The 13,632-nt window shown below is 38.0% G+C and overlaps 1 protein-coding gene across 3 annotated transcripts in view; it reads left to right on the forward strand.

Annotated features, from left to right (window-relative positions):
• PRKD1 (protein kinase D1) overlaps positions 1-1,938 on the forward strand; it is a 131,303-nt gene extending 129,365 nt beyond the window's left edge. For all 3 annotated transcript variants that reach the window (XM_048058698.2, XM_048058699.2, XM_048058700.2), the window contains one exon: positions 958-1,938. In XM_048058698.2, the coding sequence (XP_047914655.1) occupies positions 958-1,176 (219 nt within the window). In that variant the 3' untranslated portion in view covers positions 1,177-1,938. The remainder of the gene's footprint in view (positions 1-957) is intronic.
• The last annotated feature ends 11,694 nt before the right edge of the window (positions 1,939-13,632 follow it).

A 13,632-nucleotide genomic window follows, 5' to 3' on the forward strand; every position in this document is an offset into this window, starting at 1 on the left:
GCTTGTGGGTGAAGGAAAGATAGCAGTGGAGCAGGGGAGTGAGAGGTAGAGATGATTTCTGAGAGGAAGTCTGTTTAAGAAGTGGGCCTAAGGATGCAAGAAATGAAAGGTGAAGTCTTTTGTGCATTTACAGGGTGTGGGCTTTCTGATGCTTTGGCTAGGTGACCAGGGTTGTCTCTTAAGTAATGACAAAGTGTATGAGAAAAAAATAAAACTGGGTACAGAGTTGTGAGCAGAGGTTAGGCTGGGTGGGACTAGGGTTGGCTTTATTACTGTAGCTTCATGGATGCTTTGGGTGGGAATAAGAAAAGTAATTATTGAACTTGAGATATGCCTTGGGCAGATCAGAGGCTGCAGAGCATGTTAAAGAGAACCAAATGTGTTTGCAACCTTACTGTTGACTGTCAAAACAGAGTTCCAATGTAGCTTTGATATTTAGGTGTATGCATTTATATGAGCACACCACTACTTGCCTAAGTTTGGAAAAGCAGATTTTTTCTAGCTCAAGCTGAATTCATATCCTGCACCATTATACTGAGATGGAACAACTTTCTTGACTATCTTATACTGATCATGTGGATGTAGAAGTCTGATTTAAAGATGTTTCTTCTTCCCCTTACATCTTACAACTAGTGCAAGGAATTGTTTTACTACCCATGCCATATCACAGAAATCTGTAGACTGTTCATACATCCTGCAAAACAATCTGTAATATCTCCATACTATACTTAGAACAAAGTTTAATAAAATTAATTTAACAGACAGTGCTCTGAATATGATACCTATTTCTGTAGGCAGATTTCATATTTATTGATTATATGTTTTTTCTGTTCTGGGGCAATAGGGATGCATGATACTCAAATTGCTGACTTAGTAGCACTTTGTATATTATTGGTAGTAGAAGAGAATGTCATTTATTTTAGAAATGTTGAAACAAATGCTATTACTTTATTTCAGGACTATCAAACCTGGTTAGATTTAAGGGAACTGGAATGTAAAATGGAGGAACGTTACATTACCCATGAAAGTGATGACTCCCGATGGGTACAGTATTCAGGAGAACATGGATTGCAGTATCCAGCACACCTTATCAGTCCAAGTGCTAACCATAATGAAAACACCAAGCTAGAAGAAACAGAAATGAAAGCCCTCAGTGAGCGTGTCAGCATCCTTTAAGTTTCATCCCTTATAATCTGTCAAAACACTGTGGAATTAATAAATACATACGGTCAGGTTTAACGTTTGCCTTGCAGAACTGCCATTATTTTCTGTCAGATGGGAACAAAGCTGTTATGCTGTTACACTGTTGATGCATCTGAGTTGCCAAGACAAATCAACAGAAACATTTTTGTGTGACCAACTGTGTTGTATTTACAAAAGTTCCCAGAAACACTAAACTTGTTATTGTGAATGATTCATGTTGTATTTAATGTATTAAAACCTGTCTCCACGGTGCCTTTGCAAACTAGTGTTTTTCTTACTTGAGCCTCAATTTGGTAAGAGAGAACTTTCCCATGAAGATCTTTTTTTTTTTTTTTGTGCATCTTTAGTATTGTAATTGTAAGCAAACTCTTGAAGAGTAGATTATTACTGCTGTTCTGTGAACAACTTCTACTATTTGGATAAGAAATATATAGTGTGATAAAAATTTAAAAAAATAACAAATTGCATAGCACTGTACAGTTTAAAATCAGATAACTTGTGTGTATGTATTTGTGTGTTTGTGTATATAGATAGACACACACACACGGTACAACCTTCTCTTAAGCCTAAATGCCTTAGTAATGTAAACTGCAGTATATGCCAGTTGTATTTCCCTTTTTCTTAAAATATTCAAATATTCTTCTCTAATATGAATATTCTCTAATATGTACATTCAGAAGCTAAATAACATGTTGACTTTGTGTATGTTTTCAATAAAAGTCTTGTTAAAATAGGTTCACTGGAGTAATCTTCCTGTTTAAAATATCCCTGGAATGGCATCAGAATTAGGTGGGGTAAGTTATATTCATAAAACCATAGAATGGTTTGGTTTGTAAGGGACCTCAAAGCTCATCTAACTCGCCACCCCTACCACCTGCCATGAGTAGGAACACCTCCCACCAGACCAGGTTGCCCAAAGCCCCATCCAGCCTGGCCTTGAACACCTCCAGGGATGGGGCATCCACAGCTTCTCTGGGCAAGCTGCTCCAGTGCCTCACCACCCTCATAGTGAAGAATTTCTTCCTTATATCTAATCTAAGCCTACACTCTTTTAGTTTAAACCTACTACTCCTCCTAGCCTACACTCCCTGACAAAGAGTCCCTCCCCAGCTTTCCTGTAAGCCTCCTTTAGGTACTGGAAGGCTGCTGTAAGGTCTCTCCAGTCTTCTCTCTTAGCTGAACAAACCCAACTCCCTCAGCCTGTCTTCATAGGAGGGGTGCTCCAGTCCTCTAGGTCATCCTTGTGGCCCTCCTCTGGACTCGTTTTAGTATGTCCGTGTCCTTCTTGTGCTGGGGGCCCCAGAGCTGAACGCAGTACTCCAGATGGGGTCACACAGGAGCAGAGGGGGAGAATCACCTCCCTCGACCTGCTGGCCACACTTCTTTTGATGCAGCCCAGGATATGGTTGGCTTTCTATGCTGCAAGCACACATTGCTGGCTCATGTTGAGCTTCTCATCATCCAACACCTCCAGGTTCTTCTCCTCTGGGCTGCTTTCAATAAAGTTCATCATTAAGAAACCCGTCCGGAGATAGGTAAGAAAATGCTGCCAGCTAACCTGTGTACCTGTAAAACACTTTCTAAAGAATCTGCTTGAAATGGTTTTATAATATGAATTCAGTCAGTTTTGAAACATACCTGGGTGGGGGTTGGGGAGGGAAGGGGGACAGGTGAGGACATTGATTTTTTATCAGTGAAATTTATGCAGATTTAGTTTTTAGAAGAATGTACTGCTTCTGCTTTTCCACTGGGTTCTGTTGAACTGACAGTGTACTACGGATCTCTCCTGCCCTCCTTCCTCTGATAACTGATTTCAATTTCTAACAGTTATGTATAGTCTTCTAACTGTAACCCATTTAGCCTTAACTTTGAAAAGAGATTCAGGATGTACTTTGAAACATATGCCAGAGTAACAGCGATGAGCTGAAAATTACTCTGCTACTGGCTATCTTTGGGAAACAAACGAACAAATATCACCATCACCAAAACACAGCAGGAAGAAAAAAAAAACAGAAAAAAAAAAACAGTTAATATACAGGTATTGAAGAGAGAGGCTAAAAACAGAAGGAAAATATGCATGGGATGTGAGGCAGAAGTGTACAAAGAGCTAACAACTACATCCCCTGAACCTCTACTAATCAAATCCTCGTTTTATATTACAGTTGTGAGCTTTTCATCAATGGATAAATCCATTCTTTCCTCCCAGAAGAGCTTTCTGCAGAAGTTTATGCCAGATACATAACATGACTAAAGCCAGCAGATTTTTTCTTAAGTATTTTGGGCCTCAGCTGGACAGACAGTATGTACTGTAGAAGAAATGAAGAAAAATCACCTTAACTCAAACCAGAAAAAAATATATTTAACAAATTGAAATTAATGTGAAAAATGGCTTATAAATCTCTTCTCCTGCTCCAATTTTTTGCCCTAATCCTGCTGCTAGAAAAGAAAGATAACAAATCAAGTTCATAAATCCCTGACCACTTCAACGGGACCCTCAAGGAAGCTCTCTGCTAACACTAGCCCTGTAATATTTTCTGAAACAATTCTGGTTGGGCAGAGCTCAAATGTGTTGAACTTTCTGCCATACTGCAATGTCTACATTTTCATTCACAATTTTCCTAAAAGGCTAAATTTTTAGTGTCCATAGAGGAAATTTCTCAGGTGCTATCTGGGACTATTTATTTATTTATTTATTTATTTTTCTCTCTGTGACAATACAGGAAAAGCACAATACCATCTCACATGAACCATACAAATTGGCAGCGACTCCTTAAGCAGCTACCACAAGACTAACTAATTCAAATCCTACTTCTCAAGACTAATTGCTTATATGTTTTTCATTGTTTCTTATCTTTTCCTTTCCAGCAACTAGTCTTACCCTATTAGGACATCCATTTTCCATTTTACTGAAGAGGAAGGAAAAGCAAAACAAAGAAAGTTAGAGCTTTTCTTTACAGGCCCAGCTGTTCTACAGATCTTGTCTAAAATTCACTTAAGTACCCTTTTTCGTCAAGAGTAAAAATTTCAACAATGGAAAATCAATATTGGTGCAGGCCTTCCAATGCAGATTGGTATTCTTAGCCAGTTTAATCACCCTTCTGCAATTCCATCATTTTCTTTTGAGATACTTTTAGTAATTTCTGGATTTCCAACATTATCCAGTTGGCACTATTGACCAGCAGTGTACTTATGAGTTTTGCAAAAGATTGTGAAAGTCCACCTTACTGTTTATGCCTTGGCCATGCAACTGGTAAGGGTTAGAGTCCTGGTTTTGTGTAAATGTTGTATTGCTGTCCATACAAGCACTCTGGAAAGTTCAAGAGGAGGGTCTGTTCTCTTATGGGAACATCTAGACAAAGTGGCAGGAGACTGACAGAACTATATCCAGATGCAACTGTGCTTTTAGGATAGAAGTGTTTTGTAAAAGCTCATAATTATTATGGAGGGCACTCATCAGTCTGGCCAATGCCATTTCTGTATTTCACCATGCCGTAAGACAAATATGATGATAAAGGACACCCAACGACTTATGAGTGGGCATGTTTTGGGTTCTATTTCAGTCAGTCTTCAGTGTAATTATGTGTACTGACTAAACATATGTAGCTGATTCACCTCAGTGCATAACAACACATGTAAAAAAAAAAAAAAAGTAATTATCCAGGAAATGACCATCAGTGTCCTAGTCAGAATCAGCATAACCTGTTTGAATTAAACCAATGTAAAGACCCTGATTTTGAAACACTGCACCACTGGCCAGTGTGGGTTTTGGTTTTTTGTTTGTTTGTTTTTCATTCAGACTCAAGTCAACTGTAAAACAAACATAAAAATATACTCAGGTTGATTACCAATTTTCTGTCAGTAAAAGACAGAATGTGTGTATATATTTGTGTGTGTATATTTAAAAGCAAGTCCGCCTAGAGGTACAGTGGTGGATTCATGATTTTGTAATAATTACATAATGTCTACATACTCTTCCTTAATAATTCCAGGAGTCAGGCCATGTTAACTAACTTTTCTAAAAGGAAATTGAGGAAAATTATCAGAATCTTACAGACTTTGTTCAGATGCTGATACCATGACAGTTCAGAAGGAATTATCACAAAGTGATTTAATTTTGTAGCCTCATTCTTCTGTGTTAAACAGTAACAAAGATTTAGATTTCTGCTTTCATGTTGATCAATTCTGGTGAGTCAGGATTTTATTAGTGGCTTATTTTTATATACTGTTAGCGCACCAACCCTTGAGCAAAGGTAATCTTGAACAACACAGTTAAATTCTCAAAAATATCAAATAGTATACCAACACTCTTGAGTATTGACACTAGACAGGAGATTAAAACAGAAGGATTGCCAATGGCATCTCTAAGAAGTTGTGTGACAAAAGTAGAAACAGTACCACTTCTCATGAAGAAAGCACATTGAGTACTTAAACTATACCCCATCACCTGCTGACTTCTGCCATAAAAATGCCTAGCATGCACAAGAGTTTGCTAAGTACAAGCCTAAGCTGATAAAAGTATACTTAATCTCACAGAGCATTTATGATAAACTGTTCACCAATAGAGCTGAGCAAGAGTACAAATAAATTACTACTCTAAGACACATTCTGGCTACCCCCTAAATATGATTTCAAAGGAACTCTTGTTTTATTACTATAGGCATATCATACTTTTTTCTTTTTTTTTTCCCTTTCCTCTTTCTTCCTCACTTTTATGGTACTTATTGTGCAAATATTTATTGCTTTTTAAAAAAAGAATCTGCCATTAGCCAATTTAATAAATTAAAATTTTCCCTGCTGTTGTTCAAAAATGTTATACTCTGAAATTTGAACTGTTTGCAGTTCAGCCAGACAGATGAATTCACTGATTCCTAGCTCAAAGCCTAAACGGAAACTTGCTCTTCCAGATACATCAGCATCAAAGTGTACTGAAGCAAATCTGGGATTGTGTTGTACTACAAGATTTTCCTCTGCTCGTCTCTCACAGGGAAAAGGAATGGTAGGCTGGTCTGCAGTCATGTTTTCATGGCCTTTAGATTTTCCATTAGTCTGACAATTCCTACTCATGCATCACAGAAGCAAAAGTCAACAATGGTTATGCTGTACATGAAGTTATGCAATCAACCTGAGGACTGATTGATGGTGTTTCAACTTTTCTGCTGTGCCACTGCATATCATAAGCATAACAAGCACGTGTACGCATCATCATACATGTGTAGATGGTTTTATTGTGTCTAAGCTTAGCTGTGGAGCACAGCAAAGTATCCAACGTGTACTTGGTAGCTAGAACTTCTGTTTTATGGTAAATTACTATTTTCACTTCTACAATCTTTATTCATTCAGATTCCCTCTTTATCCCATGCCTTGTCCAGACAGTTTAACTAGCTCAGCAAATAAGGTGAGCAAAAAGTACACACTTAAGCAACTACTACAGTTCAACTATCAAGCAGCTACTCAGTTACTTTAAGAGTGAATTAGTAGGCACCATATACCCCCATATAATATTTCAGCCCACAAAACATACAGAGAACAATCAGACTTTTGTAACTATGAATTACTGTGCAGTATTATTGAGATAGGTCTACCAAAATATTGACATCCTGGATAATCTCTGCCTAACACAGATAAACAAGAACTCTTCCCCTGGAGCTATTCAGCACCCCCAGACTTGCTCATCTCACTTTCCCAGATACACATTTTATTTTTATTTTATTTTTTCCCCATAAGGATAAATTATTATTTATTTTTGTAACTTATTCTAGGCAGCTACATACTGCACTGGCCACCTTCTGCCACATGACCATACCTGTGGCACCTGAACTGAAGCTCTCAAGTTCCTTGGTTTACTGTGCATGTGCTGTATAGGAAAGAGCTCAATCAAATCAATTATAAACTAGAGGAACTATCTTGTAAGATCAGGTTCTTTTTAGTGACAGCAAATTTGGTACCCCAATGGGATGTTTATCCAGGAGTTTTACCTTGTTTTTGCTCAGCTTATTCCTAACAACTGGAGCAAGTGAATGCTGCAAACCAGGCACATGTGCGTCTGCTGTGTGAACTGATATTTGTATTTTCTCCTTCCTAAATTTTTGCTTAGCTTAGGTGAAGAACAGGGAGCACATATATAAGAATTTTAAACTATTTTGCTACCTTACCAGGCACATCTACAAACATGGACATCAGCTGTTTGCAAATAGGAATATAAGAAAAATCTACTTACACTTCAGACTGAAAAGTTGCTATTTTGAAAGGTCCCATTAAATGAGATGTTTTCCTTGGGAATCCATACTCTATGGTCCTACACCCAAGGGTGTCTAGCTCTACTGCGAGCCTGGAAGGCCTGAGGCCCCATCCTGCAAATGTCTGCAAGGCAGAGTGCCAACCAGGGGAGCTACAAGGAAAACAGGCATGATGAAAATGTGCCTTTAAGGCAAATACCAAAATCTGCAAGCATGTGAATGCTGCCAAAGATTGACAAAAAATTGGCAGATTCTGATGCAGTATTTCTATTCCAGAAAAACTATTTTCCAATATGAATTTATGATACATTACCAAATATAACTTAAATAGTTTTAACCAATATAACTCTCAAAATGAATAGTGACTTATCAGTGATGACCCCTTACACTTTTAATGGGAACTGATTTTTCAGAAACTCCCAATAACTACCCTTTGAAAAGCAAGTATTTCAGTTTGGTTCCACTGTTGACTTAGGCATAAAAAAGCATGAGTTAATTTTGAGGCAGTTAGATCACTAAATTTAATAAGTGGAAAGTATACTGACATATTCTTAAGAAAAAATAAAAATTGACTTAAGGGACCTGGCTCACATTTACCAAGTAAACAGCTGCAGCCATTTAAGATGTTTGTGTCTTAGCCTCCAGCTGTTTGTTACTGGACTTAGAGTAAAAACAGAATGCTTCAACTTTCTTATTTCACACACAAAAGCACCTGAGCATTATTTTTGTTTTAGAGTTTAACCTAATTTGCCTGATTGTGAGTTAGAGCTGTGATGCTCCATTCTACTGACTCTGCCATAGGGAGACAACTGGAAAAGGGGCATGATGGAGAGTGAGGGCAGCAATGTACAAAACAACTGTAGATGGATGTGCCAGAAATCATCTGTCAGAGTCTTTAATTGCATTTCTCGAAAGTGTATCAGAAGCTTGCAAGCCTGAGTCTTTGGGAATTTCTAGGTGTCTCGGGCTTCCTGATTTTTTCTTTAATACAATGTAAAGGTGAGTTAGTGAGTAACTAATGTCTGCTGAGGGTTTTGGCCCTGACACTTTTGATAAGGGCATTGTACCTCTACATGTGCTCACTACACAGATGATCACAGATGATCACTACAGGTGTTATGAATGTGATCTTAATAAAAACAATAATTAAAGTGAAGCTAAAACCCTATGCTCATGTAAAATGTATCATATATCCACAGGCTTTATACTGTAATCAGTCAAAAGGATGTACAGAAACATGTACACTGAAGTATATTCATGGCATAAAGTTGTGAAAGGTCAGAGCTGGCATTCAGCTCATGGTCCCAGACCAGAAAAGCTGTAACAGGCAAAATGAGACCTACTAGTAGAAACACTATGACTGCAATCTCTCAAAAGGAAATAAGGAGCTTTTAATGAGGAGTACTCTTTATGCTCCTGGGATGAGCTCAACATTACCTTAATCCTAATGAGAAGGTTTGTACACCAAAAATCCATCCAGGAAATCAGCCAGTTCAAGATTAACTGCTGTGAGCCTGGTAATGCCTTTTTTTTGTGTGTGCGTGCGTGTCCCCACTGTGGCCTGAAACAAGCTTCTTTACCCCCCAAAATGCATATGTATGTGCATGCATACCCATGGATGGAAAGTTGGAAGAGTTGCTATTAAACAAGGAAAGCATCATCAGAAAGTATTGTATATTTAAACTTGAAATATCCCTTCTCTTTCAAGAACTTGGTAAAACAGCAAGGAAAAATTTCAGACTGTTGATTTTCAAGGTCACAACATTTCAGGAAATTCAAAGAGGAAGTTGTAGGATTAGGATGAATAATCAATGCTTAGAAACTGGAAAGAGCACAAAGCAAAACTGCTAGAAATTCAGAACTCTGCTTCCCTTTTTACAATTACTGAGATGTATAATACATTTACCTGTTTTAAAAATTTATGAATATTAGCCTATCTGTGAGTGGTTAGGCAAATTCCACTCTTCATGCTTCACAGCTGGAGTTAAACGTTTAAACACATAGACTAGCATGCCCTAAACAAGTTCACATTAGGAAAAAAAAAATCAGCCTAAAACGCAGCCTCAGAATAAGACTACCTTCACAGTCAGACATTACCCCAATTTATATCTTAGTTTTCTTATGGACTTATATCTTGGTTTTCTTATGGAACTAAAGAGACTTGGAAAATACAACATTCAAAAACATGCAGGAATGTACATTAATCTCAGTCAACCCCTCATTACATTTCTATATTTAACTCCATTTGTAGATGGCAAAATGACAAAGAAAGTAAATGAATGACTTGGGAGCAGTAATCTGGAACTCAAAGTCAAGAAGAGGTGGGCATGCTCAGTGATGTTTTCTCACCCTTGCAGGTCAACTTGGATGTGCCCAAAGAACATGCATCCTTAGATGAGGTGTTCTGTGGGAGGCACAGGCTATACTATGTGCATGAAATGGGGATTAGAATCCATGTACAAAGAAGTCTTTTTATAAACTCTATCTATTAGACATTCAAAGAACTTGTAAACATACTGACTGCAGCCACAGCCATCTCAGAGATCAAAGTGTCCACATGCTAAATGCACAACACTTGAAGGCCTCCTAACAAGCATACAATATCCATGAGTTTTGGACCACATTCAGTACAAATCTACTAGCACATTGCTAAAAAATTACTATCACAAAGTAGGATATAATTTCATAGTATGTTAGATTAAACTGCACCTGTGTATTGCCTAACCCCATGCAAAATGCGGAGCTGCTCTCAATGAATATTGAGAAACCATCTTGCAGCCCAGTGTAATAAGGATATACACACAAATAGACTAGCATGTCACTGATGGCTCATACCACTTAAAACCTTAGGAATACTATGTGAAAAAAATCATGATTGCATAACATAATATACTCTTTGATCAAGGGGTTAGAGGAGTTAGTGACTGTACTAGGACTGACATTTCTTCTTCTTTACCAGCCTTGTAGCTATGCTGACCTTGACTGCCCCTGGAAGCACCTTGTGGATGAAGTTCCAGTGCCTGGTGCAAGGGGATGCTTCCTGTCCTCCGTTTGCCCTGCCACAGCCCCTTGCAACCACCCAGTTCATTTTGCATCTCACGGACTTCCACCATTTCCTTTTGGACAGAAGGAGAGGACAGCCTACCAATCCTTCCACTGTGATAGCAGAGAGCCTATGAAGATAATCCCTCTTTGGCTCTGGAGAACAACACAACAGAGTGGGAAGGTTGGGTAAGGCAGAGGGTACAGAACTAGTATCACAAATACCACAGTATTTTTCATGCTTAATATTTCTGCTATCACTGATATTTAAAATCATGGACCAAATGTACCAAGTCCACTTTGTATAGTCTTAAATGTGACAGAATTATTAATTTCCATGTCATTTATTACTCTAATCCTCTCTCAATATTTCTTCTCCCTTATTGGCTAAGTTGTAGCTTTTTACCAATAAAATTATATCAGCACAGCTTCTAGAACAGACATACTTACATGGGCACAAAAGCCTGTTACAGCTATGGACGTGAAATCCCTACTCATACAGAAGGAGTTATAAAAGTATGACTAGATGCAGAAAATAATATCAGTTTAACTAAATCCATATAAGTAGCACAACTTCACTGTTCAAACAAAGCCTTAGCCTTCCTTTTCATATTGCTTTGCCAAGTAGCTGTCATCATTTTATGATGTGGACAATTGTGTGTTGGCCTGAAACCACCAAACAATCTCATCTGAGCCAAGCGAGTAACTATTACCATCCTAGATTAAACTCAAACCAGTGATCAAAGACAAAAATGTCAGGGTATTGCCAATTTTCTGAGCCATCCAGTAACCAGACCTTGTGTTGTCTGATTTGCATGATAACTGTGAAATAAGGGACTGTGTGATTTTCCTCCATTCCCCATCTCTTTTCATACTTTTTTTTTTTTTTGGTAAAAGATACTTATTAACGAGTTCATACTTCAGCGCAGACTTCATTCTGTATGTCATTTTAATCACAGAATATATATATATATTTATTCAGTAAGGAATCGCCCTCAGCGAAAACTGGCAATGCCGACAGCCTGCCGGGCAGCCCAGCGCCGTGCAGATGCCGGTACTGTCGCAGCCCTTGCAGGCTGAGCTGGCGTACCTTGCCACCTACCGGCCGGCAGGGATGCTGCACGCCTGAGATGGATACCGAGGCCTCAGGCTTTTCTCCAAATTAATCACTAATCACTCCAGTTTTGCAAAGCCGTAGGAATACACGGAGTATGTAACGCGCCAGTCTTCAATGACATTTTTCATATGAAAATACGATAATTTGTGGTAAGATTCATGCTAAGTCTCTTCCAGTCTGATTTCAGAATGTTTCACAGTTTTCACTGCCACTGCTAATTACCATGTGTTTTAGAACAATAAGGTTCCCCTCTGCCTTCAATTTTGATAACAAAGCAATAACATCTTTTTAAATATAGAAGCAGATGCCCAACAGCTAGGAATCAATATAGCACTTCTGGTAGCTCCTTGTCAGCAGAGTTTACAGAGCAGTGCTTACAGAACAACGCTTCCAGACAAATTTTGAAATAATGCTGCACAGAATACTGTTTGGAAGAGCACTGAATGCCCCAAGAACATTAGTCATCAAGACAATAGTAAAACATATAACTCAAGTACATTCACTGAAATGATTAGCCCTTTAATTGACAATTAACATATCATGCAAAGAGTCTCTATGAAGTAGAAACGTTAGCTTGCACAAAAACCTTTGAAAATTTGAATATAAATAAGATCCTGAAATATTTCTTTAGAAAGCTTGGTCAAAGAGAAAATATTCTCACACAAGTAAAAATGAATCTCGTTTACTTATATCCACAGAAGTCAAATGCAATGTTATTAAGTGACTTCTCTGAAAGCTAGGCAGAAGCAGCACAGGGGAAAAGCAAGTTAAAAAGCACAACTGAACTGTCATGAAATACACTTGAGTACACCAAAAAAAAAAAAAAAAAGAAAAAGTAGGACATAAAACCACCTGAAAATCAATGTGAGCTGATTCTTGCTCTTAGGTTTCTTTCTGCTTACTTCTAGATAGTCCTCCTGTTCTGTCACACTGCTCTCTTGGTTTCAAGCTGTTTAGTATCTGGCCTCATATATTCTGAAAACTTTGAAGGTTTGCTTTATTATTCACCATTGTGATGGCAATCGCTTCCTAATTCTGTGTTTCTCAAGTCCATCTTCAGCACACAAAAAAATGGATACCCAACTCTACTGAATAATTCAGTGTGTAGCTCATGTATATCCACCAATACAATTTGCCAAGCAAATATTCTATTTCCAGTAGATGTGCAGGTCAATCTGTGTAACTTCACCTCCTTGCAAGTATAGCTCGTTGTTTTTAGTTTGAATTTTGTATAATTACAAAAGATTTTCCATTTCTGTGGAAATTTGTTTTTCTTTGTTGGCTTCTGACGAGGTAGCTGGTGTTGTAGCCCTCACATTCTTACTACATGTAGTAATATTTTCCTTGCTACTGTTTCAGTTTGTCTGCACATCCAGAATCATATGTGAACCGAAATAATCTCTTCCCCTAGAATATCTTCTTACACGATTCCTGTATGAGCTCTACCCAAACTGGCCATGGTAGGGCTCCTTTATGTATTTATTTAACAAAACCTATTTCCAACACAGCCTTTCTGCTACAAGCTCTTGAAACATGTGATGGCAAAACAGCTGCACTGCTGAAGTGGTCAGCACTTCTAACTAACTGGATTAGTTTTGTATCTCCTTCTTCTTGTTAGCTGGGAAGACTGAGAAAATATTACATGGCAACAGGATGAGCATGGAAAAGGATGGACATAGGTTGCAAATGAAAATACAAGACCACTTTCAGCTAGCCAAAGAGACACATGTGGGAATGTATAGAGATGTACAGATGATTAAACTTTAGGATATTATAACATTGTTCAAGTGCAGAGTAAAATAAGTTTTGTGTTGGTTCCCAAGGCTAGTAATGTGAACAAAAACAAACACTGCATCAAAATGGAATCCACAGCAACAAAATCGATAGCAGGAACAGTACATGTCCATCCCTGCTTGTAAATGAAGTATACAGTATATATACTATATACTATATAGATATACTTTGCAAACTATTTTATTGGTATTTACAGAAGTTTTATAAAGGACAATCTGCTATCACTCCTGTTATAAATCC

The sequence above is a fragment of the Anser cygnoides genome, chromosome 5 (assembly GCF_040182565.1).
Source record: "Anser cygnoides isolate HZ-2024a breed goose chromosome 5, Taihu_goose_T2T_genome, whole genome shotgun sequence".
NCBI classification, from domain to species: Eukaryota; Metazoa; Chordata; class Aves; order Anseriformes; family Anatidae; genus Anser; species Anser cygnoides.